Below are 27,044 nucleotides of genomic sequence, written 5' to 3'. Positions count from 1 at the left end.
AACCTTTTTGGGATAGGTCTTTAGCTTTGAATATGTTCTACCATATTCATAGCCAAGTCCCTCTCCTCTATGTCTCATGACATTATAAACAAGATTAGCAGCTTTGCTCTTACCAAGGTTGAGATGCACAAACTGTTGAAGAGCCATTTCTTGCTCATCAGTAGGTTTGTGACACACAGCACAACCCTTTTCAAGATCATTTACTCTATTCAGAGTTTCTTGATATAGACCTTGAAAATGTTCTGCTTGTTCAGTCAGAGTGTTAAGGTTTTCTTGTAAAACTTTTTGTTTACTTAACACTCTGAGATGTTTCTCAATGACCTTGTTAAGTGCAGTTATAAGTTGAGATTTAGTACAGTCAGAAAATACCTCATCAGTTACTTCTGAATCTGATTCTGATTCATCGTCTGAGTCTACATCTGAGTCAGTTGAAGCCATCAGGGCTAGATTTGCTTCTTCTTCTTCCTCAACTTCTTCCTCAGATGATAGCTCTTCAAAAGTAGCCATCAGACTCTTTTTCAATTTGCTCTTGAATTGTTGCTTCTTTGAGCTGTATCTTTTGCTTTTGTCTTTAGCAGACATTTCTGGACAATCAGCAATAAAGTGTCCTGGCTTCTTACAGTTGAAGCAGTTCTTCTGATCATCCTTTTTGCTGACAAAATTTCTGGAGCTGTTACTTCCTCTGAAATTTCTTTTGTTAAATCTGTTCCATTGCTGAAACTTGGTGAATAAAGCAAACTCATCCTCATTCATCTCATCCTCTTGACCATCAGCAGAAGATTCTTCTTCAATATCAAGAAGCTGAGTCTTAAGAGCCTTAGAAGTAGTCTTAGTTGACTGTAAAGCCACTGACTTAGACTTCTTCTTAGTTTCTGAGTCAGCATCCAGAACCATCTCATGGCTTCTGAGATTGCTTATCAGAGCTTCAAGACTCAGAGTCTTGAGATTTTGAGCTTCCTCTATTGCAGTGACCTTAGGTCTCCAAGCAATAGGAAGACTTCTCAGAATCTTCTGAACATGGTCATAGGTTGAATAACTTCTCTTAAGAGCTTTCAGCCCAGATACAAGGATTTGAAACCTTGTAAACATAGTCTCAATGTTTTCATCTTGTTGCATAGTGAAAAGTTCATATTGTCTTATCAAAAGACTAGCTTTAGCCTCTTGAACCTTTTCATTACCATCATAGGTAGCACACATGGAATCAAAGATAGATTTAGCAGTGGACTTGTTCTCTATTCTGACATAGTCCTCATGTCTAATAGCACCAACAACAATGTCCTTTACTTTATGATGTTTTGTGTAGATTTTTAGGTTAGCTGGTGTGAGTAACTTTCTATTCTCCATGGACAACCTACCATGTTCATTCAAGTTTTCAAAAGTTACTCCCAACTCAACCAAATCCCACAACTCATGATCAATAGCAGTAATATTGCTATACAGTCTCTCTTTCCACCACTCAAATAATGAAGCATCACCATTGAATATAGGGGCTTTTCTATTGCCACTATGTTCATGTGATTCATTACTTAAGTAGTCATAACCAAAAGCATTTCTAGGACCACCACCAGCACCACTGGCCTCACCTACACCAGTAGTTCTAGTACTACTATCATCTCCTCCAGACATAGTGTTCTCACAAGATCTTTACTGTCTCACTGTTAAGTGAAAGTAACAGACCAGGCGCTCTGATGCCAATTGAAGGTGTGAAAACACAAGAAGGGGGGGGTTGAATTGTGTTTTAGCTAAGTTAAAACTTTTTCAAGTTCTTAACTCAACTACGTTAGCAGCGGAAAAGTAACACAATAAATAACAAGTTAAGGAGATAGAGAGAGAGAGAGATCACACAAGCAATTTATACTGGTTCCTCTCACAGAACGAGAGTAGTCCAGTCCCCTTGCACTTCCAAGGGAGTTCACTATAATCACACAAGATTACACCTGCTCAAGCACACAAGCAAGAGACTTCACAACTATGCTCAAGCACACAAGCTTAAGACTTCACACTTAAACACACAAGTTTAAGTTACACACTTAAGCACACAAGCTTAAGTTTCCTCAAGTAATGGTAAAGTATATAAAAATATACAAATGCTCTTAGATGAACCTAAAGAGAGCAAATACAAATATTACAGAGTATTTGGCTAAAGTGCAAAAACACTTGACAGAGGTTCAGAGCTTGTATATCACAGAGTTCAGAGTTTGTTCAGCGCACGTTCAGATCTTGATAATTGGTTTTTTTTTTTTTTTTTGTTGTTGCTGATCCTTCTAGTATATATACCACTAGAAAAGAGTCGTTGCAAAGGAGCCGTTGGAGTTGATAACCTTTTGTCTTCAAGCAGTCTGTCTTGATGCAGTTTGGTTGTATCCAAAACTAAGAAAGAGTTTCAGTTACTTTGACTACTGCAGAGTGGACTTTCCTTATTCAGCTAACAAAACTGAAGACCCACGTTCTCAGGTTAGGACAGACAAAACAGAGGTAGCTGAACTGATCAGGCTTGAAAGGTCCTTTTCTCCATTGGTAGAAGAGTTGACTGGTGAAAGGAATCTTTCACAGCTTTCAAAGAGATCTTCAGAGGTTGATGAAGCTTAGACAGACAAGAAGTACTGAAGACTTCATCCTCTGAACGTTGTAACCTCTGAAGTCCAACATCTTCTGAGCGCTTGTGAACTTCTGAATTCACATCCTCTGAACTTCACTCAGAGCTTATATGATGCTTATATCTGCGCACTTAAAATAAATTTTTAGTCCTTCCAATTATTAATTAATACTTTGTTATCATCAAAACCTTTATAGATTTAGGGGCAAACATTTTAAAATCAATTTTGTTCCAACACACCCGAAATCATCATCCAAACTCAAACCCAAAGGCTGTTCGGGTGACAAAACAACATTTACGCCCACACCCATTGGGTTCGAGTTTTTTTCACTCAAACCCAAACCCGCAGCATATTTGAAAATAATTTGCAAATTTAAGAAATTAAATTCCAACATAGACTTTGAATTAAATTACAACTAAAATTAAGGTCTTCCAAGGAAATTCAAACATAGACTTTCAAGAAATTACAACATAGACTTTCAAGAAATTAAATTACAACTAAAATTTAAGGTCTTCCAAGGAAATTGAGGGAGACTATGGAGTTAATTAGGTAATTATAAAATATTTCAGGTGGGTGTATGGGTTTGACTATACAAAACCCACACCCATATTATCGGGTGTCACCCGAACCCGAATCCAAACTCAGTCAAATCGGGTTTTGCCCGTTGACTTGGGTTTGGGTGGGTCTCTCGGGTTTGAGTTTTTTTTGTCATCCCTACCGATTGGTTCGAGGTAGATGGAGGGAAGGTGAAGCGGTAATCTTGTCAAAAAAATATTTCTTTTTATTAAATCATTTTTATAAAAAAAAAACGTTTTTTATTCTTGAAAAAAAGAAACAAAATTTAAAAACAAATTTTTTTAAAATGTTCTATGAATTTAAAATATTCTTTTTGCCAATTTAAAACGTTTTTTTAATCAATCAAATCTCTCTAATAATTGAGATTTTTTGTATTTTTTTTAAAAAAAATTCAAGAATAAAAAACATTTTTTTTTATAAAATGATTTAATAAAAAAAAATTGTTAGGATTAACCCTCTCACCTCACCTCCCCTCCCCTTCATCTACCTCGAACCAATCAGTCCCTTAAAGATATTTTTGATTTCACATTGGTACTTAAAGAAAAAAAAAACTTTCATTTTGGTCCTTTAACTATATAACCGTTAGTCACAATGGTCCTTTTCGTTCTTTAAGGATCAATGTGAAACCAAAAATATCTTAAGGGATGTCAACAGAGCGGAGATTGAGTGGAAAATATTTTACCCCTCCTTGCCCTACCATCTAAATTGTTCCACATCCCCATTCCTATTTTCCGCTTCGGATAGTATTCTTCTTCCATCCTCATCTCCATGGATCCCCATGGTTCCTACGCAGCTCCATAAACCTTAAAAAGATATCAAATTTCTATTATTTTCAATGAAACTAGTTCTAAAAAAATAATAAACTTTAATTATAAAACAAATACAAAAATAAAATATTATTGTGACTCTTGTATGAAAATAATACTTTACAAACATCATATATATATGGGTCTTGTTAACATGTGCCCTTAGGGCACATGTTAAGATATACCAAAATAGAAATTCAACATTTAATGATACAAGAAATTTAATGCTTCAAAAGTCAAAATACACAAATTAGCATTTAATAATTTCTATATATTTAGGAGTTTTCTTTAGTTATCAATGCTCAATTATAACTATAATTATATATAGAAATGTCTTATTCTTATAAATTAATTTGAACAACATTCAATGTTGAGATTCTTTGTTCGTTTGAAAAATATCAACAATGCATTTCAATTCTTATTTTTTAACTATTATTTGATTAGTAAAAAAAAAAACTGGATTATTATATGAGTGCATTTGTCTAAATTACCTTTAACATAAATGAGTAGTTTTACAACAAATTATTTTTACATTATATACATGCACAAAAAATATGAAAATAATTTATTTTAAAATTAAATTAATAGATTCCTTAATTTTTATTTTGGTCCTCTATTATTATTATTATTATTATTATTATTATTATTATTATTATTATTATTATTATTATTATTATTATTATTATAAATTTTGTTGATTCAAATCAATTGATTATTCTTCTTTGATACTCACTAATTTTTATCTAATACTCACTAATTTTTCTATCTATTGTCCCTTTTATTTTATTTTATTTTTAATTTCTTCTTCTTTGATCAATAATTTTTTTGACGGATTTGTTCAACTTTTATGTTTCTTTTTTGCCTGATTTTTTATGTTTCTTTTTTATTATTTAGATTATTTTATTTTGATGTTTATCATTTTTTTTATTAATCCGTTTTTTTGTTTACGACAGGGAATTCAATTGAAAGACGGGAAGAAATGCATCACATTCTCAAAAAATGAAAATTGGAATATCAATAAAAATGTATATATGAGCTAAAATGTGGCCTATATGTTTAATTGTTGGATATACTAAGAAATTGATCAAATGATGTATTTTCTCAATAGTGTTAAGTTTATCTTTATCTTATCTTTTTTTCTATTGTAAATTTTCTTTTATGTTTTAGTTTTGAACAAGGTGATCTATATTATATTGGATTTTGTTTTTGAAAATTGCAACGGATTGAGTAATTAGGTGTTCATATGTTATATTACAAACATTTTAATTTTTGTACCAAAAGGTGAAAAAATATTTTAGTTACACATAATTTACAATTTTGCAGGAGACTAAATGTTTAAAAATTTCACCATTCTTGTGTTGTGAACAATGTAATGGGTTAAGTGATGGTGGAAGTGCAGTCTCTTTGAGATAGTTGTTATTGGTGAATTTATTTGTGGTGTCAAATATAGACTAATCTCGCCATTTTAGGGTAGATTGAAATTCTGGCATTTATTGTTTATAAAAAAAAATCTGGCATTTATTTATTGTTGAAATAGATACTGAGTTTTGAAGATTCTATAGATTTCTTTTATTCCCACATATGAGAATATTTTTCCACACGGGGACGTGGGAGTAAATTCCCAGAAGAAAGCGAAGGTCTACAATAGAGAGATGACGATTAAGAATAGATGCATAATACCCGTTAGATTAATTTTGCGTAGTAATTTTTTTTTTTGCAAAAATAAAAGAACAAATATACAAGGACATATCTGTATATGTCCTTGCAGAGACTGATGAAACGGGGAAAAAAATAACATGTAGTTTAAGTGGAATATCATTTTCCATTCCGTCATTCCTCTTTAAAATTTCCAAAATTGATAACAATATTTTTCATATTTAAATAAATTATTACATTAAATGTAAAATTAATTGAGTTTAATTGTTGTGCATCGTTGGTGTAATTTTTTTTTACACATGCATCTAATGACGCGTTGCCACATCATTTAATGAATGTGACACATCATGTGTTTTTAATTACTATATATGATGTGTCGGTATATTATTGGATGCATGTGCAAAATAACTTTACACCGACGATGCATATAAATTAAATTCAAATTAATTTTACAAATGATTAAAAAATCACAAAATATTTTTTCTGATTCAATAATTAAAAAATAACAAAATATTAAAAGTTTAATTATTCATATTTTTCATTGAACATTAACCCGTGCGAATGCACGGGTAAGTTATACTAGTTCTCTTTATATAGTATAGATAACAAGTTCCTCCAAAAAAAATAACTCAAAGTTTGATTTCCAAGTAGATATTTTTGTTACTTTTTTGTTTTTTGTTTTTAAAAACAATTTAAAAATCATATTTTATTTTTGGACAAAACTTAGGTACGGTTACTTATGTGCTGTTTTTGCTGTAACCCTATACAAAAGTGACACTTGTATTAAATTTTCCACAAAAATAGCAACAACCAAAAATATTTGATAACTATGTCAAAAAAAAAAAAAATATTTGATAACTGTAACGTTACTGTCAAACTCTGTTAACCCTTCTTCTCCTTCTTAAATGCGCTCCCTTTTTCCATTGTTTAGCTTTGACAGTAGTAACCAAAAATTAAACGCAACCTCTGTTTTTAATTTACCAGGATTTGAAATGGATTGAAACTTATGTGGAATTGCTATGAAATTGTTTCCTTTATTCAGGTTTACAATATATCTCCATTTCAACCTCTGTCCAATTATAAACCTGAATTTCTTGATATATTGTTGTATTCAGACAATAAGAAAATAAAAAAAACAAAAAGTCTGACAATATTTGAAGAAACAAAACACTAATTTTGTGAAATTGCTAACAACATCAATGGTTATTTCTTTTAAATAAGGGGCATGTGTCAATTGTTTTAGCCAAACAAAGATAGAGAAACGGGGAATCAGGGTTGTGGTGTGGTGGTGAGAAAAAGTGGAAGTAGGAAGGTTTGTCCATGCGTGATTTTACGGGAAGAAGAGGAAGTCGTCAAATTTACGTGACTGATATGGAAAACAAGATCCACGTGACTTCTTATAATTGGACACAGTATAAACAGGACCTATGGAACTGTTTTTAAGTTTCGTCCTTTATTTTTCTCATGTTAAAAAATTCTAAAGTTGCATAAAAAATATATATATTCTAAAGTTTTGTAAAGAAACTTTTTATAGTATTCTAAACATGCCTAAAAAATTATTAAAAAATATAAAGTTTAAGGATAATTAAACAAGTTTTAAAATTTTAAAGAATAGTAGGGATTAAAGCCGCATGTCTTAATTAAAAACTTCTTGGGACCAAAACATACCACTTTTATTTATAGACCAAAAATAAAATTTTGTAATTTCATAGGGAAGTAAATAATTTAACCCTTAATATACTTACGAATATATATTAACTTTGTTTTTAATCATGATGATATCTTTTTACATTTAATATTTGTTTTTATATAAAAATTAGTCATTTTATGTTTTTTTTACAGTAGAAAATCATTTTATTATAGTAATTATTAATTAATATCACATTATCATTAATGCCAAAATACTTACTTCCAGGGTACAAATGAGATTAGGACTTTGTGATATCATCAACGAGAAGCTTGTATATGTCACAACATAGCGAGTATACAAAAACCCTAATATCAGGGACGGACCTAAGGGAGGCAAGCAGGGTTTCCAACCCCCTCTCACCCATGCAAATATGTTTAATATGTATAACTTTTAATGTATATGAGTTGCTAATGACACCTCTTAATTTACTCACTCTTGTTTTAGATGCTTCTAAATAAATTATTGTGATTTTATCTTATAATATTGAGTTAAATGTATTTTTTGTCTTTATAAAATTAAGAGTTTTTAAGTTTTGTCCTTCAAAAAATTTACTTTTAGTCCATATTTGTATTTTATAGCAATTATTTTGAGGACTAAAAGTATCAATTTTTTGTAAAAATATTTGAAAATAGGGACTATTCTTATACCAAACTACAAGATTTTAGAGGATATTTTCAGTTAAAATTTAATAGGACTAAACATAAAAACTCGTTATTTTATAAGGAAAAAAAAATATTTAACTCTATTATTTATTATTAAAAAAAGAAATTCGACCCCCCATGTAATTGATTTCTGGATCCGTCCCTGCTAATATGTATTTTGTATATCAACATGAATCACCTGATTGAATTGAACAAAGAATTTTAAAACAAATTAAGAAACCACAAAATTTGATACTCATTATGATCAAACAATTTTTTATTTTTTTAAAAAAAATACTACAATACATTCCGTGATTTTTTAATTTTTTTTCTCTTCTCACTTTTCTATCATGAAAGGTTGAAAAAATAATAATAAATTGATGATCAGAAAGTATTGTATGTTGGCCCTTTACTAAGTTTGCTAAAGAGACAAACACAACACATTGATCTACCAAAAAGACATGTAATAATTATTCTAAATTTAGGAAGGCTTTATGTGTTAAAAATATTTTTTTTTAAAGAATATTTAAGAATTTTTTTGGAGAGCATGAACTTTAAACACTATAAAAGTGATCAAATCATGCCCTATTTTCTACATGTAAATGAGAAAAATATGACTCAAATTCTCAAGTTTATTTATGTTATGATTCTATTTCTTTTTCTATTTCTTGTTGCAACATACGCCGATGGTAAGCCATTATTTCACATGTTTTAATTTTACATCTTTAATTTGTAGTTTGTACAAAAAAAATTTAAAATTTTTAAGTAGTCTAGTGACTAGAATTTCACACTTAAAATAAATAAATGAAATGTTTAAAGTTCAAACTTTAACCCTTGCGTTGCATATATTTTACAAAGTTCCTATCAACTAATTAGTTAAGTTAATTATTCTAATCTATTTTTTAACTACAGCACATGACGAATGTAATAGTGATGACGATTGTAAAAAGAGTATCTGCCTCTTTCCTTTTGTTTATAATAAGTGCATTGACAACATATGTGTATGTGCTGGAGTGAAGCAGCTGATTGTGTAAGTATCCAACCAAGAATAATGCTAGCAACACACTCTTTAACAAACACATTCCAACATATTTTGTTAAAAAGTGTGTTGCTAGCGCTCCTCATCCAACCAAAGAGAGTGCACAAATGTCGTGCACGTCATACATTTGGCTGGAAATATTCCATGTACTTCCATTTAGTTATTTTGTTGTCACCAAATAATTGTATTTTTATTTTTCCTTTCATAATTTCACACACCTTCCAATTATGGACTTGTAATTTATAGATTGTCTTATTTAAGAATAAGTGTCTTGTATTTTTGAAGCTATATATAATTTTTTTTATATGCAAAAAATTATTTTAATTTCATGATATTTTTTCAAATAGGATTTTTTATTTTTTTTGTAAAGAACTCAGTTTACAATAGGATTTTTTTTTATTGAACAGCGAGTCCATTAGTTCATTTCATTCTTCTAAAGAAAATATTATTGGTTATATAATAATGACTATAAAAGTTCGTCAAAAAAAAAAATAATGACTATAAAAGGATTGTTTATAAGACATGGAAGTTTTAACCGTATCTATCCAATTTATAATTGCCTTTCGTGGATGAGTTTCAGTTCTCGTTGTGGTTGTGGATAGGTTCCTAGATATATATGGAGGAATTTAAAATTAATTACATAATGTAATAAGCAACCAAAAATATTATATAAAAAATATTATGTATATTTATAGTTGTCAATATTATGTATATTAGGTTCCTAGATATATATGGAGGAATTTAAAATTAATTACATAATGTAATAAGCAACCAAAAATATTATAAAATATGCTGGTGGTTCAACAGTATGAGTTATTCAAAATGAAGGATAATGAAAGCATTGAAAATATGCTCTCAAGGTTTCAGACTCTTTCTATGCTTCAAGATATATAAATAATATTATAAAAAAAATAATCTCCTTAATAACATGAGCTATCATTATGTTAATTAAAAAAATGAAAAATCCTCTTATTGATAATTATAATAAAAAAGATGCAAAATATATTTGGAGCTAGATAAAATACATTGACCTCTTCTAGAGTAGCCAAGACAACAACATACAAAATCAGACAAAAAAAGAGAAATAAAAATAAGGTGGCATTAACAATATTTGCCATTATGTTGCTTCCTTGGTCAATAGCCCAATTATTTTCATAAGAACTCAGTCTTCATTTTCCCACCTTATGGATTTCTCTTCCAACCTTCTTCTTCGTTCTATATATAAATACAGAAGAATAAGAAAGAAAGAAAAAAAAGATAATTAGACCCATAGAAATGGGGTATGCATCATGCGACACATAAAACATGTCAATGATTAAAAACTCCATATAATTTACAAAAGAAGATATAATTTCACAAAGGTATACCGAAAATAAGTCCTTTTTTTTATAAGCCCACTACTTGTACTTGAGAGGAACATAAAATAATTTTATATTATATTATATTTTTTAAATAGAATAAAATATAAATAGTTTATAAATATTTATAATTAGAAGTAATAATTCAATAAATATAAATAGATATAGTAGATATACACAAACGGATATAGCATATAAGTTAATTAATAACATGGCAGAAATAAATAGTTAGTATTTACAAAATAAATATAGTTAATTATTTGGTACATAAATAAATATAGTTACGGAGGAAATAATTCCATAACACTCCAGTAAGTTTTTTTTTTTTTTTTGAAACACTTCGGTAAGAATTTAAAACATCAAATAGATTGAAACGCGATATGTATTTAATTAAAATATATATGGATTTATTATCAATATATATATATATATATATATATATATATATATATATATATATATATATATATATATAGGGCTTTTCTAACTTAGACCCTAGTTAGGTTAAGTTAGCAAGGTGCACCTTTTCAATTGGACCAAAATACTCATTCTTTTTAATTAATTAACCAAAATACCCATTAATAGACGCGGATCCAGTGTCGCGCGCGTACCGAAGGACCATGGTTACAGACCGTTGATTTCCATCAGACAGCCAAGATCTGATCTCATCAAGACTGTCTGATCAATCCGACAGCCCAGATCATCCTGATCCATCAGATTCCAGCGCGTGCGCCACACTGGATTACACCCTGGAGAGAGAAAAATTTGCTTTTTAAAAGTAGGACACGTGTCACACAATGGTTGGCTGGACGTGATTTTTGTTCATTTAATACTTTGAACTCAATTATTTCGTTGTAAATTTTTTTTTTTTTTTTTATACCAAAATTCATAATTTTTTTTTTCTACAAATAGAGACTTGGTTCGTTTGATTTGGACACCGAAAAAAAAATACAATTTTTCACTACCTTAATCTCATTTTTGTCTACTAAATACGTTACTTGTGTGTTGTAATTTAACACGCACCACTCAACCAACTCACTGAAACCATTATACCAGGAAAATAGTAGATAATATTCTGGAACTTTTGGTATATTTTATGAAATTTTTGGAGACCTGAAACTATTTTTAGTTAATTAAATGAGATAAAACGGTAATTAAAAACTAATGTTTGCTTCTGAAACCATTTTACTGGTAGAATGGTTGCACATAGTTGTATTCTGAAACCATTTTACTGGTAGAATGGTTTCAATGAGTAATTTATTAATTGTGTTTGCTTCTGAAACCATTTATCTGGTACAATGGTTTCAGAGAGTTGTAATCTGAAACCATTTTGCTGGTAGAATGGTTTCAGTAAGTTGATTATTAGTTATTTGCTTCTGAAACCATTTAGCTTGTAGAATGGTTGCACATAGTTGTACTCTGAAACTATTTTCCTGGTAGAATGGTTTCAGTGAGTAATTTATTAATTGTGTTTGCTTCTGAAACCATTTAGCTGGTAGAATGGTTTCAGAGATTTGTACTCTGAAACCATTTTCCTGGTAGAATGGTTTCAGTGAGTTGATGTAAGGTAGTGAAAAATGAGATTAAGGTAGTGAAAAATTGGGTTTTTTTTTTCTGTGTCCAAATCAAACGAACCAAGTCTCTATTTGTAGAGAAAAAAAAATTATGAATTTTGGTATAAAAAAAAATAAAAAATTAATTTACAACGAAATAATTGAGTTCAAAGTATTAAATGGAAAAAAATCACGCCCAGCCAATCAGACAGCGACACGTGTCCTGCTTTTAAAAAGTAGATTCTTCTCTCTCCATGGTGTAATCCAGTGTGGTGCATGCGCTGGAATCTGATGGATTCGGATGATCTGGGCTGTCTGATTGATCAGACAGTCTTGATGAGATCATATCTTGGTTGTCTGATGGAAATCAACGGCCTGTAACCATGGTCCTGCGGTACGCGCGCGACACTGGATCCGCATCCATTGATGGTAATTTGGTTAATTAATTAAAATGAATGGGTATTTTGGTCCAACTGAAAAGGTGCACTTTACTAATTTAGACCCAACTGGGTCTAAATTAGCAGCCCCCATATATATATATATATATGGATTTACCCGTGAATCTTTAACATTCTGCCCACAAGTTTCTGATGTTCTTCATCCAATGCCTTGCTTTCTTCCAGTCTCTCTACTGTATGTTTCAAAATTTCATTCTGCTTCTTTTTTTCTGCATTCGTGAGCGGCGTCGGCTTTTTTCCGAACCCGAAAAATGGCATAATGGCTTACAAATATGAAAGTAATGAATGATTCTTAAAATGAGCTTGTGTTGTGTACGTTGTGTTTGTGGTTATTTATATTAGACTATTATTATATTTGATTAGCAATAATTATATTTGATTAGTCAATAATTATATTTGATGAGTCATAATTGTATAGGAAACTCTCTTTGTATATAACCTATCACAATGTAATGGAAAAGGCAAGGCCTATTATTCTTACATGGTATCACACTTGGTTTGATCCCAAACCCTAAAAACCAGTCGGCAGCCTTCATTCTTTCTTCACTGCCAGAATTCTTTTCACTTCTTGTTTTCATTTTCATCTCTGACATCACATTCTTTCTATTATCTACTACTCCTCAAATTTATTCATAAAGTTAAAAGATACAGCCGCACCTTTTTAGTCCATTCAATCCAAAAAAAAAAAAAAACCACATATTCAAACTAAAACCGCAGAAAGCTTCTCTCTGTGTTTAGTTTCCAATCGTTTTCCAGCTTTTCCGATCGCGCTATAGTATTCGCGTTTCTCTCCGTGCAACCGTGCTGCCTTTTTTTTTTTTTTTCTTGCGCCATCATCGACAATTTCTCTCTATCAGCTATCGCGCCGCCGCCGCGTTTCCGTTTGTGTGCATCTTCTCAGTTCGTGTGCTTCTCTGAGTCTGTTCTATTCTCTGAAGCTGAGACAGTAAAAACACATATTCAAAAAAAAAAAAAAAAATTCACATCACTGTATCCTCTGTTACTTACTATCAGTTACACAATTATCATGATAACCAAGCGCAACAGCAGCAACGGTCGTAGTAGAGGCCGTTCCCAGCCTCAGCAACATTATTGGACTCAGTCTCCTTATCAGCAGACTCAATTTCCTTGTCAACAATCTTGCTGGACCACTCCTGCTTATCCCAAACAGCAGCAATGGGCATATCCATGGCAGCCATCGGCTACTCCACCTCTTATGAACCGTCAGGCTGCAATGCATACTTCATCCATCTCTCCCGATGATAATCAATGGTATATGGACAGCGGTGCAACTTCTCATATGACGGACAATAGAGGTAATCTCACGTCCTATTTTAATATGAGTAATAATATTACTGTTGGGAATGGTCATCATATTCCAGTTATAGGTTGTGGACATGCATCTTTACCTAATTCCCTAACCTTAAACAATGTTTTACATGCACCGAAACTTATAAAAAATCTTGTTTCTGTTAGAAAATTTACAATCGATAACGATGTATCTGTTGAATTCGATCCTTTTGGTTTTTCTGTGAAGGATTTTCAGACAGGAACCCTTTTAATGAGATGTAATAGTTCTGGTGATCTTTACCCTTTTCCTACAAGACCAAACACAACATCATTACCACCATCCGCCCTTGTCGCTTCATCTACTGAATTATGGCATAGTCGTTTAGGACATCCAGGAGCTCCTATTCTAAATTCTCTTCATCGAAACAAAATTTTGCTATGTAATAAGTTTCGAAATGATTTCTTTTGTCACTCTTGTGCACTTGGGAAACAAACAAAATTGCCTTTTTATAATTCATTGTCATCTACTTATATGCCTTTTGACATCGTTCACAGTGATCTTTGGACCTCTCCGGTATTAAGTTCCGGAGGACATCGTTACTATGTGTTATTTCTTGATGATTTTACTGATTTTTTATGGACTTTTCCAATTTCAAACAAATCACAAGTACATTCCATTTTTTTACAATTTCGTGCTTACATTACAACACAGTTTGAGCGTGAAATAAAATGTTTTCAATGTGATAATGGCAAAGAATGTGATAATGCTCACTTTCATAAGTTTTGTGAACTAAATGGAATGTCTTTTAGATTCTCTTGTCCTCACACCTCCCCTCAAAATGGAAAAGCTGAAAGAAAAATTCGTACGATCAATAACATAATCCGAACTCTCCTTGCTCATGCTTCTATTCCACCAATTTTCTGGCACCATGCTCTTCAAATGGCCACTTACCTACACAACATACTTCCAAATAAGAAACTCAGTCTCCAATCACCCACCAAAATTCTCTACCAAAAAGATCTGTCTTATTCATATCTCCGAGTCTTTGGGTGTCTTTGTTATCCCTTAGTTCCGTCCACCACTAGGAATAAACTCCAACCTCGGTCTACACCATGTGTCTTTCTAGGATATCCATCCAATCATAGAGGTTATAAGTGTTACGAATTGTCAAGTCGCAAAATCATTATCTCTCGGCATGTTATTTTTGAGGAAAATACGTTTCCCTTTTCCACCATGAATGCTCCTACAACAACTAACTATAACTTCTTAGATGACGGCATAAACCCACTTCTTACCACACAAGTGTACACCACATCTCCACGAACCTCATCTCCCAACATAACAGTCACTCAACCACCATCACCAGCAGCCCAACAAACTCCTCCCCCTCAAACCACAGACCAAACAACCTTTTCCCCCTCAACCTCTTCAGCCCAACAACCTACACCCATGACTCAAACAACAACCTCATCTACACAAAGAACACCTACCACCTCTTCTCCGCCTACTCAGACCCCTATTTCCCCTCCTGCACCTCACTCACCTCAAATGACAACCCGAGCACAACATGGCATTTTCAAACCCCGTACACTTTTCAACTTACATACATCAACCCACCAATCTATCTCTCCTTTGCCTACAAATCCCATTGATGCATTAAATAATCATAATTGGAAAATGGCCATGAAAGACGAATATGATGCTCTTATTGAAAATAAGACGTGGGAATTAGTTCCTCGTCCCTCTAATGCTAATGTTATTCGAAGTTTGTGGATTTTCAGGCACAAAAAGAAATCTGATGGTTCTTTTGAGCGATACAAAGCTCGGCTTGTAGGTAATGGTGCTAATCAACAATCAGGTGTCGATTGTGGTGAAACTTTCAGCCCCGTCGTCAAACCGGCCACTATTCGCACGGTACTCAGCATTGCATTATCCAAGTCATGGTGTCTTCATCAACTAGATGTCAAGAATGCCTTTTTGCATGGAAATCTTGACGAAACCGTGTATATGCACCAGCCTCCTGGATTCCGTGATCCCCAGTATCCTGAGCATGTCTGTCTTCTAAAGAAATCTCTTTATGGTCTCAAACAAGCACCTCGTGCCTGGTACCAAAGATTCACTGACTATGTTGCCAAATTGGGGTTCTCTCATAGTATTTCTGATCACTCTTTATTCATTTATCATCACGGTAATGATACTGCTTATATCCTTCTATATGTGGATGACATAATTCTCACTGCTTCCTCTGATGCTCTTCGTGACTCTATTATGTCTAAACTTAGCTCTGAATTCGCCATGAAGGATTTAGGTCCTCTGAGTTATTTTCTGGGAATATCTGTCACTAGACACACAGGTGGTCTTTTTCTGTCTCAAAAGAAATATGCAGAGGAAATTATAGAACGAGCAGGCATGTCCTCTTGCAAGTCATCACCTACACCAGTTGACACCAAGGCAAAACTCAGTGGTTCTTCTGGGAATCCATATAATGACCCAACCGAGTATCGAAGTCTTGCCGGTGCATTGCAATATTTAACTTTTACAAGACCAGATATCTCTTACGCTGTGCAACAAGTGTGCTTATTCATGCATGACCCGAAAACGCAACACATGTCAGCTCTAAAGCGTATCATTCGGTATATTCACGGCACTCTTGATTTTGGCCTTCACTTATATCCCTCATCTGTCAGCAAATTGGTATCTTACACCGATGCGGATTGGGCTGGTTGCCCAGACACCAGACGATCCACCTCTGGCTATTGTGTTTATCTTGGTGACAATTTGATTTCATGGTCTGCCAAACGCCAACACACTCTTTCTCGGTCTAGTGCAGAAGCTGAGTATCGTGGAGTAGCTAATGTAGTGTCTGAATCTTGTTGGATCAGAAATTTACTATTAGAACTATATTGCCCAGTTACAACAGCTACTCTAGTCTATTGTGATAATGTGAGTGCAGTTTATCTATCCGGTAACCCAGTTCAACATCAGCGCACCAAACACATCGAGATGGATATACATTTTGTGCGCGAAAAAGTTGCTCGCGGCCAAGTACGAGTCTTACATGTTCCCTCTCGTTACCAAATTGCTGACATATTTACCAAAGGACTTCCGTTGCAACTCTTTGAAGATTTTCGTGATAGTCTCAACATTCGTCAACCTCCTGTTTCGACTACGGGGGTGTATTAGACTATTATTGTATTTGATTAGCAATAATTATATTTGATTAGTCAATAATTATATTTGATGAGTCATAATTGTATAGGAAACTCTCTTTGTATATAACCTATCACAATGTAATGGAAAAGGCAAGGCCTATTATTCTTACAATTTATATCATTGGGTGATTGCTATTTGCTACTATATATATATATATATATATATATATATATATATATTTTGGTACATTGCTACTATATATTGTTTTTATATTCATTCATACATACATACATAGCCGCCTGCCTAATTTAGCATCGTCGTTTCAATGCTTAATTTTATATTGCAATAGTAACTTTATCGTTGAAAGCATCTCACCTTCTCTAATCATCCAAACAATTGTTACCAATAATGTGGTCGTTGGAAAACTATATTTTACACTATTTGGTTGCCAATTTGCAAAATCAATCTTCTTTCAATTCGTCAATTATAAATTTAACAATATATATATCAATTAACCACCCCATCTCAAAAGAGTGTCTAGACAAAATTTTACCACCCACCAAGAACTTGCTTCGGTCTTTTATTATTAGAGGATGCACTTATGATGACAATTAATGCCAACGTCTTCTAATCCTAATACTATAATATAAGGTGACGTTTAAAAGAGAACGATGGGAATGTCAAGTTGTTACTAAAGGATATGTATAATGTATTAACATCATATATACTATATAGGTAGATAAGACAAAATATACACGGCTTATAATATAATAGACAGGTCTGTAATATACACGGCTTAATAAGCATGTGGCCAGCCAGGTATTCAGTTCCTAGTTCGTGGTGTTAAAGTTCAGAGAGAAACACAACACAAAGTGACGGTTACGGTTTCAATAATATCAGAATGACATTTCTTATTAAAATAAGAATTACAAGACAATTTATAATAATTCTTAATTGACTAGTTAAACTACTAATTAACATATAAAATCCAATACTTAAAGCCCTAATAATACTATTATCTAACACTTCCTCTCAAACTCATGATGCATTAACAGATAATTATCGAGAGTTTGTTAAACAAAAAAACCAAAATCATACTAACTCTAACTAAATTTTATTTTTAATATTACCTCTCAAGCTAAAGCTTATTAAGTTTTAAACTTGTCACAAAATTAACCCTGAAAATAAACTAAATTAACTAATAGCTTCAGATTCAACTTTAGCTTCAGATTTCAGATTGTGGGTATTCTCTCACCGGATTCAGATGGTAAGTATTCTCTCACCAGATTCAGATTGTGAGTTTTCGCTCCCCAGACAAATTGTGAATAGTATCTTAACCCACCAGACAGAATCAAACCGCAAGAAACTTAAACTAAACGGAGCATACCCAAACTAAATAAATTAAACATAGGCAATCAAAACCGATAACCCGACAATTTACGGACAATACGATGCGACAATCAACAAATTCACCTTTGTTTTTAACCAACTTACTTATGGCACACATACGACATACCTTCAATCGAATAACTCAAAGAAATTAATTTCAATTGGTGCAAAGTGAGCAAAACGAAGAAACCGAACATAAATTGCAAACCCAAACAGAAACTGACGGCGAACCTTGACTTTCAACAAAACAACATATCGATCACACAATACTCCCAAACCTATGGGAATTCGACAACGGAAGACTCGATTTTTTTTTTCTTTTCAATGAACAGACGCTACAAATTAAAATAATCATCAAAAAAAATCCACAAAATCAAACTAATTACCGTAACTTAAAAATCCACAAACTTGATTCATAATTTCGTTCTAAAATTTTTGAGAACACAAGCGGCGGAAGAAACAGACAGTTCAAGGCGGAAGAAACACAAGCTTGCTCTAGATACCATGTTAAAGTTCAGAGAAACACAAAGTGACAGTTAGGGTTTCAATAATATGAGAATGATATTTCTTAACAAAATAAGGATTACAAGACAATTTATAATAATTACTAATGGACTACTTAGACTACTAACATATAAAGTCAAATACTTAAAGCCCTAACAATACTATTATCTAACACCTGGAACAACCAGTCTTGTGGTGGTACGGAAGGCACGGAGCTCATATGCATGTATCGAGAAAATTCGGTCGGGAGGGGAGAACCCAATGTGTCCCACAGGTTCTCTGATGGACAGCGGTGGAAACTTCGTACCAACTACCAATATCATGGTAACACAAAAAAAAAGAGCGCGCACTTGCATCACCACCTGAGCTTCACTACTGCTTCGCCCAGCTCTTGCGCCTACATTGAATCTTGAATCATGTAGCTGCTAAAGCAAGCTAAGCTTCCTCTTACTTAGATAGAGGCAAGCCTAGAAAGTCTTTCTTATTCAATTGATAGAAGATCACTCCCAAAAATGTAGCTTCCTTTATATACGTACGATACCACACCAAACGCGCCCTCAGTTCTCATTTTGCTTCACAAACTAATTAAACTATTTTTTTATGAGTATGAGTCAACCAAGCTGCTTCAAAGAACAAAGGTCTCTAGAATGTCGTCTGAGGTAAGGAAAAAAGAAGAGGGTGGTGACCAGATTTATTTGATTGGAGGCAGATTCCGGACAACAACTTCAGGTTAAAATTACATTCCATCTTAAACAAGCACTATTAAGCTCTAATACACACAACTGAACCTGGAGGTATGTAAATTTAAATTTTTAACAACGAGTGTGCGTTTATTTTAACATCTAACATTTATCAATAAAATCGTATTTTAATTTGAATTAGAAAGTAAATCAATTCCACAATTAACACCCTAAACTTTAACAGAGAGTATACTTTGTTTCTTAAAAACAACTAACACTTATGAATAAAATATTTATAATCATCTTTTAATTAAAAAAATAAATGTTCCGGTAAAGTCTTATTTGGTTGAAAAAAACTTAATTTCTGTGACGTTTGATTGCAAATCGGAATAGGTGAAAATATCGTTCCGGAAAAATCTGATTGGGTCGAAAAAACTCAATTCCTCTAACATTCAAAGCCTTTTCCAAATCACTCTCACATATTTCAAAATTATCTGGTAAGAAAGGCATATCATAAGATGAGGTGTGTTCATGTTCCAATCCACCAAGGGCAGTGGCTGAACAAGCATAATAGAGTCAGGCAGCAAGAACAGGACAACATCAGTTACGGTGGAGTTCATTGTTATCATCAAAAGAACCATGTTTGTTGGTTTTGGAACTGCATACCTTTTTTTCCATTGAAGTGTTCATCTTAGAAAATTAAAGGACATCTTGCAACACCAGCTTATTCTTGGAAGGGGGTTGTTCCTTGTGATGGATTTTGTGTGAGAGGTTCCATTGAATGTTAAGGCAAATGCAATCACTGAGTTCTCATTCACATAGGCAAGGCCTTATATAGCTCTTGCAAAACGGTTACAATCAATCAAACAACAAACTAACCAACTTATCTAACTAACTTGTGCCTTAAGCAACCACGCGCGCGCAGGCCTAGCAGCCGCAGTTGGCTCACACGCGGGCTTGGCTTGCCAATGAGCATGCCTGCAGCTCATGCTCTAACAATGCCTCTCCTAAACTGCATACTATACAAAGATTCAGTTTACAAACACATCTTCAATCTTACACAAGCCTAGCATATCCCTGATCCTACAAAAGTTGTCAAGGCTCAAAGCCTTAGTCATAATATCAGCAACTTGCTCAAAGGATGAACAATGCAGCATTTGAATCTTTCCCTCTTTGGTTAGATCCCTAAGAAAATGAAATCTGACATCAATGTGCTTGCTTCTTCCATGCATCACTGGATTCCTTGATAGCTTAATTGAAGAGCTATTATCACAGTATACAGTGATGCATTCTTCTTTGCCTGCACAGATATGAGCAAGAATCCTAGATAACCAAATGGCTTGACAAGCACAATTGGCTGCTGCTATGAATTCTGCCTCAGTGGTGGATAGTGTTACAATAGGCTGTTTCTTAGAGGACCATGAAACTACTTTAGAGCCAATCATAAACACATAACCTGATGTGCTTTTCCTGTCATCTAAGTCACCTGCATAATCACTATCAGACCAGCCAGATAGTTCCTCACCATTTCTCTTTTCATACCACAGGCCATAGCTGATGGTGTCCTTCAAGTACCTAAGAATTCTCTTAACTGCAGCAACATGGATATCTGTAGGCCTCTCCATAAACCTTGCAACTAAGCAGACTGAAAAAGCCAAATCTGGTCTAGTAGCAAGCATATACATCAGACATCCTACCATCTGTTTGTAATTAGTTGCATCACATGCTGTTCCATTATCATCTTTCATCAATTTGTTGCCTGGTACTATTGGGTTGCACACACCATTACAATTTTCCATATTGAACCTCTTGAGAATTTCAAAAGCATATTTCTGCTGGGACATGAATATACCTTCCTTGGTCTGCTTTACTTCAACTCCAAGGAAGTACCTCATTCTTCCTAGGTCAGTCATAGCAAAATTCTCTTCCATGGACTTTTTGAATTCATCAAACAATCTTTGATCATTACCAGTAAAAATCAGATCATCCACATACAAACTTACAATGATCACCTTGCTTTCTGCTTCTTTCTTTACAAAGAGAGTGTGTTCATGAGCACACTTCATGAAGCCTTCCTTGCAAAAATAGGCTTCTATTTTACTATACCAAGCTCTAGGGGCTTGCTTCAATCCATAAAGAGACTTTTTCAACTTGTAAACCATATCTTTCCCTGCTTTCTGATAACCTAAAGGCTGTTCAACATACACTTCCTCATCCAGCTCACCATGTAAGAAAGCACTTTTTACATCAAGTTGAAATACACACCAGTTTCTAGCTGCAGCTATAGCCAACAAGGTTCTAATGGTATCCCATCTAGCCACAGGAGCAAAAACTTCATTGTAATCAATGCCCTGCTGCTGAGTATATCCCTTTGCCACCAATCTTGCTTTGTATTTATCTATCTTTCCCTGTTCATTATACTTTGTTTTATAGATCCACTTGACTCCAATTTTCTTAGCTCCAGAAGGAAGATGTGTTAGTTCCCAAGTATCATTACTTTCAATAGCTGTAATTTCATTATCCATGGCTTGCCTCCAGACATCATGCTTTGCAGCATCATTGTAAGATATAGGATCTTCACTTGGAATGAAAAAAGCTTGGCTGTTGCTGCTTTCTCCAATCTCAATGTCACCTGTTTCATAATCATTCAAGTAATCAGGCCTCTTTGAAACTCTTTTGCCCAATGGATTTGCATTATTTCCATCTTCCTCTTCTGAATCAAACACAACTAGATCCATTTCTTCACTCTGAGAATTGCTGGCTTGTTCTTCAGCATCATTGTCTGTCTCATGTGCATAACCTGTGGTAGGGATTTCAACATCATCACAGTCAATTAACTGTCTCATCTTGTTGGAATTTTCAGTATTCTTATCATCCCAATTCCACTATTTGCTTTCATCAAACTTGACATCTTTGCTGACAACAATTCTCATTTTGACTGGATCATACAACTTGTAAGCCTTAGATTCTTCACTTAAGCCTAAATGAATGCAGACTGTACTTTTGTCATCTAGCTTCTTTCTCAAGTTATCTGGAACATGTACATAAGCAATACATCCAAACACTTTAAAATGGCTTACAGATGGTTTAATCCCACTCCAAGCTTCCTCAAGAGTCACATCTTTGACTGCAAAAGTGGGAGATCTGTTGAGTATGTGAGCAGCCCAATTCACAGCTTCAGGCCAAAAACTTTTGGGAACATTCTTTTCACTAATCATGCATCTAACCATATTCATAATGGTTCTATTCTTTCTCTCAGAGACTCCATTCTGATGTGGAGTGTAGGCTGTTGTAAGCTGTCTTCTTATGCCATGAGTGTCACAAAATTCATTGAAAGCAGATGAAGTATACTCACCTCCCCTATCTGTTCTGAAACATTGAATGGCTTGCTTACATTCATTCTCAACTAATGCTTTGAACTTCTTAAACATGGTTAGGGCCTCAGATTTCTCATACATGAAGTAAATCCATGTCTTTCTGCTCATGTCATCTGTAAAGGTGATGAAATACCTTTTCTTTCCATTTGACTCAGGACTAATTGGCCCACATATATCAGAATGTACCAATTCTAACTTTGTGCTAGCTCTCCATGAACTTTTCTTAGGTGCAGATTGTTTTTGTTGTTTGCCTTTCATACAGTTTGTACATTTTTCATTTGATTCCTTCAACTTAGGCAAACCAATAACCATTTGCTTTTGAGTCAGTATATTCATACCTTTGAAGCTCAAGTGGCCATATCTCTGATGCCACAGGGTAGAGTCATCAGCTCCTGAGATCTTCATGCATTGAGGGACTATGACAGGTGCTTTGATCACAAACATTCTATTGAAAGTCATAGCTGTGGCCATGATTAAACCTTTCTCATCATGAAACACTTTGCAGGTATCATCTTTGAATATAATTGTCAAGTTCTTTTGCTGCAATTGGCCAATACTCAATAGATTGTTCTTCAAGCCAGGCAAGTAATACACACTTGTGAGAGTTTGAACAAAACCTTTGAAGTACAATTTCAAATTTCCTTTACCTTCAACAGCCATCTTTGAATCATCACCCAATTTCACTGAGTCTTTGAATGTGTCATCAAAATCAAATAACCAGTTCTTGTTTCCCACCATGTGATTGCTACAACCTGAATCCAAGAACCACAATTCTAGCTTATCATCAGATTCTATTGCATCATTGACTGCAGTCTCTTGAGCCATCAGAAGAATTTCTTTTGTCTCATCAAATTGTGCATAGTTAGCATGATCTTCTTCCCAACTTGGGCAATCAGCTTGATAGTGACCAAGTTTGTGACATTTGTAGCATTCCACTGAATCTTTATTGATTGAAGCACCTCTTCCCCCTCTTCCTCTGGCCCTACCTCGACCTCTGCTGTAAGAACCTTCTCCTCTACCACCATTGTAGCCTCTTCCACCATTAGAGACCTCGAGGATCTGTTCTTGCTCATCTTTCTGACTCTTCATTCTTTGTTCTTGAACAAGTAGGCTGCTCTGCAGCTCATCAACTGTCATGGTTGTTGTGTCATTAGATTCTTCTATTGAACAAGCAACATAGTTGAATCTAGATGTCAAAGATCTCAAGATCTTTTCAACAATCATAGACTGTGTCACAGTCTCACCATGACTACTCATCTTGTTGGCAATGCACAGAGTTCTTGAGAAATACTCCTCAATGGATTCACCAATCTTCATGTTAAGAGTTTCAAATTCCTTCCTCAAAGCCTGAAGTTGTGCTCTCTTCACTTTGGTGGATCCTTGATACTTCTGTCGCATTGAGTCCCATATCTCTTTGGTTGTGCCTCTTGCAAGAATGGTTTCAAGTATTGCTCTATCAATAGCTTGAAACAGGAAGTTCTTCGCCTTCAGATCATTCAACTTGCTCTCATGTGCACGTTGAATTTGTTCTTGCGATGCGCCAGCAGGAGCAACAAACACTCCATCTTCAATGAGACTCCAATACTCTTTGGATCTCAGCAGATTTTCCATAAGCATTGACCAATGATCATAGTGTCCATCAAATCTAGGGATTGATGGTTGCAGGTAAGTGCTTGATTCCGCCATGGAATCTTCAAGCAAGAAACGAAAGAAAACGATGAATCTTTGTAACTAACAACGGTTAGGAATCAACGGATTGGATCGTTTTGGAGGTAAACTGATACCAAATGTTAAGGCAAATGCAATCACTGAGTTCTCATTCACATAGGCAAGGCCTTATATAGCTCTTGCAAAATGGTTACAATCAATCAAACAACAAACTAACCAACTTATCTAACTAACTTGTGCCTTAAGCAACCACGCGCGCGCAGGCCTAGCAGCCGCAGTTGGCTCACACGCAGGCTTGGCTTGCCAATGAGCATGCCTGCAGCTCATGCTCTAACATTGAAGTCGTTGCATCAAGGATAGGGAAAGATAGATAGCAAGGAATTATAGAGAGTGAACAAGATGAGAAGAAGGGTGTTGTTTTTTGTTGAAACATGGTGAATCGGTGATTTTAGGAACTGGAGACGGTGTCATGGTGTGAGTGAAGTGAATGAGAATGTGGTATTGTTTGGTTTTTTTTCTTGAATTAAAAAAAAAATCAAGAAAATAAGAGAATATGTGTGGTTGCGACAAGACTCATTTTTTACCGGAATACTTGAATGACTCATTTTTTATATCGGAACACTTTATTCACTATTCTGGTTAGCAAATCTTTTATCTGAACACTTTATTCAAGTGTTCTGAAAAAGATATATAGAAGTGAAGTGAAATAATAAAAAGGATAAAATGAGAATATTTGATTATTTAAAGGGATAAATATGGTTGAAAAAAAAAATCCATAATATTATTGTCGTTGCAAAAAAATACAAGTGAGGTTAGCTGGCCCAAATTGTTACAATGTAGATCCGTGCTAGTAATGTGCTTGCTATATGTTAGCATATTGTACTTGCCAAATAAGACTTATCTAATATGAAGTATGTGTTTGGTTGAGCGGCGACTAGAATTGATTATGACAGAATTGATTCTGATATAATTGATTTTAGTTAAAAGTGAATTGAATATAAATTAATTTATGTTTGGATACATTAACATAGAAGTGATTTTCAATATTTGATGTTGTTTGGATAATTTGAACCAAAATCACTTTTAGATGCATAATTACCGTATTGAATTTTAATACATATTTTCATAAAACATAAAACTAATTTACTGATTATTTTTTTTTACTAAAAAACTAAATTTCCGAAAGTTAATTATAATCACACCCTTAGTATGTTTTGTTGGACAAAAAATCCAACCCAATGTAAAAATAAAAATTAACAAAAAACCAACCCAATAGTAAAAAAACAAAACAAAAAAATCCTATTATTTCTCCATCACTAACTAGAACATTCTACATATGTGTCATTTGTACCTTCAGGAAGAAAGAAAAAAAACTAGAAGTCTGCAACAACATCAATGATGAACAAAACTTGTAGCAGTGAAACCAATCTTTCCTTCTTTCAGAATAAACAACGATAAGTTCTGTTAGTTTCATTTATAATAAAGATATTCCTTTTCTTTTTTTCCTTCTCTTGCTTTCTAAGGTTGTATTTTTATTTCGTACCTTTGTTTCATCTTTAGAGTGAAAAGTTTTTGAGGGGCAAAACCGGAAAATTGGAACTCATCTGATTTGTTTATTGGAGAATTGATTTAGATCAGACGCAGAAGCTACAAATACCTGCTTCAACTAGAATCGATTTTACAGAGCAAGAATCAATTTTGCAGCAGACATCCAAACATCATTCTAACAGTTGTGAATCACGTTTGCCACGGAAAACGTGCGTTTGAGTCTCCCCAACGTGTAACCAAACAGTCACGAAAGAGTTGTTCAAGTGGTGTATAGTGTATAAGTCATGAATAACATTAATCTTATTATATTATTGAGATTTATCAAAATTAACGGCTTATAAATTTTTATTAAATATCATTAATCTTATTGAATGTCAATAATATATCAAATGATTTTTAATTTTTTTAAATAAAATTACGGATAATCTATATAATATAAAATTTTGATCAAACAATAAAATTTATATTTGTTATAATATTATTCATGTTATGCACCATTTGAACGAGTATTTCATATTAGACATAACTAGCCAAACATACCATATATTATCTTCCCTTGTGCTTGATTTTCACACTCATTTCCTTTTTTCTTTATTCCCTTTTCTTTTAAACTCTTCATATTTTTTCATTTCCTTCTTTTGTTTTCTTACCGCTTCATCTTGTGCTAGTCTTTTCCTCACCTTACTCTTTCTATCTTCCTCTTCCTTTCTCTCCCTCTCCTCTTTCTTTTTCCTTTCTTTCTCTTTAGCTTTCCTCTCCCTTTCTATCTTTTCCTTCTCCTTCAATTTAGCTTTATTCTGTTTCTCTTTTTCTTTTAACTCTTCTCTAGTGAGTTCCCTGCTCACTCTGAAACACATATTGGCTTATAAATTTGAAATTAATGCTTCTCAAAATTATCCGTATATATACACACATATTATATATATTATATTATATATGTGGACATCAATTATTTTTTAAATATTTATTTTGTTTATATATACCGTTTGTTTTGTTGCATATTATTTTGCTATTGCTACTACAAAATTTGGATCTTCTATTGGCTTATTCATGCGTAGCC

At 33.5% G+C, this 27,044-nt stretch overlaps 1 protein-coding gene across 1 annotated transcript; it reads left to right on the top strand.

Annotated features, from left to right (window-relative positions):
• The first annotated feature begins 8,516 nt into the window (after positions 1–8,516).
• LOC123909664 (nodulin-3-like) lies at positions 8,517–9,337 on the top strand. The gene is made up of 2 exons (XM_045960539.1): positions 8,517–8,655; positions 8,879–9,337. Exons 1-2 carry the CDS (start codon positions 8,547–8,549, stop codon positions 8,998–9,000), a joined length of 231 nt encoding a protein of 76 aa, XP_045816495.1. The 5' UTR covers positions 8,517–8,546; the 3' UTR covers positions 9,001–9,337.
• The last annotated feature ends 17,707 nt before the right edge of the window (positions 9,338–27,044 follow it).

This window comes from Trifolium pratense, linkage group LG2 (genome assembly GCF_020283565.1).
Source record: "Trifolium pratense cultivar HEN17-A07 linkage group LG2, ARS_RC_1.1, whole genome shotgun sequence".
Lineage (NCBI taxonomy): Eukaryota > Viridiplantae > Streptophyta > Magnoliopsida > Fabales > Fabaceae > Trifolium > Trifolium pratense.
Note: the sequence above shows the minus strand (reverse complement) of the source record. Positions and strands in the feature narration are given on the sequence as shown.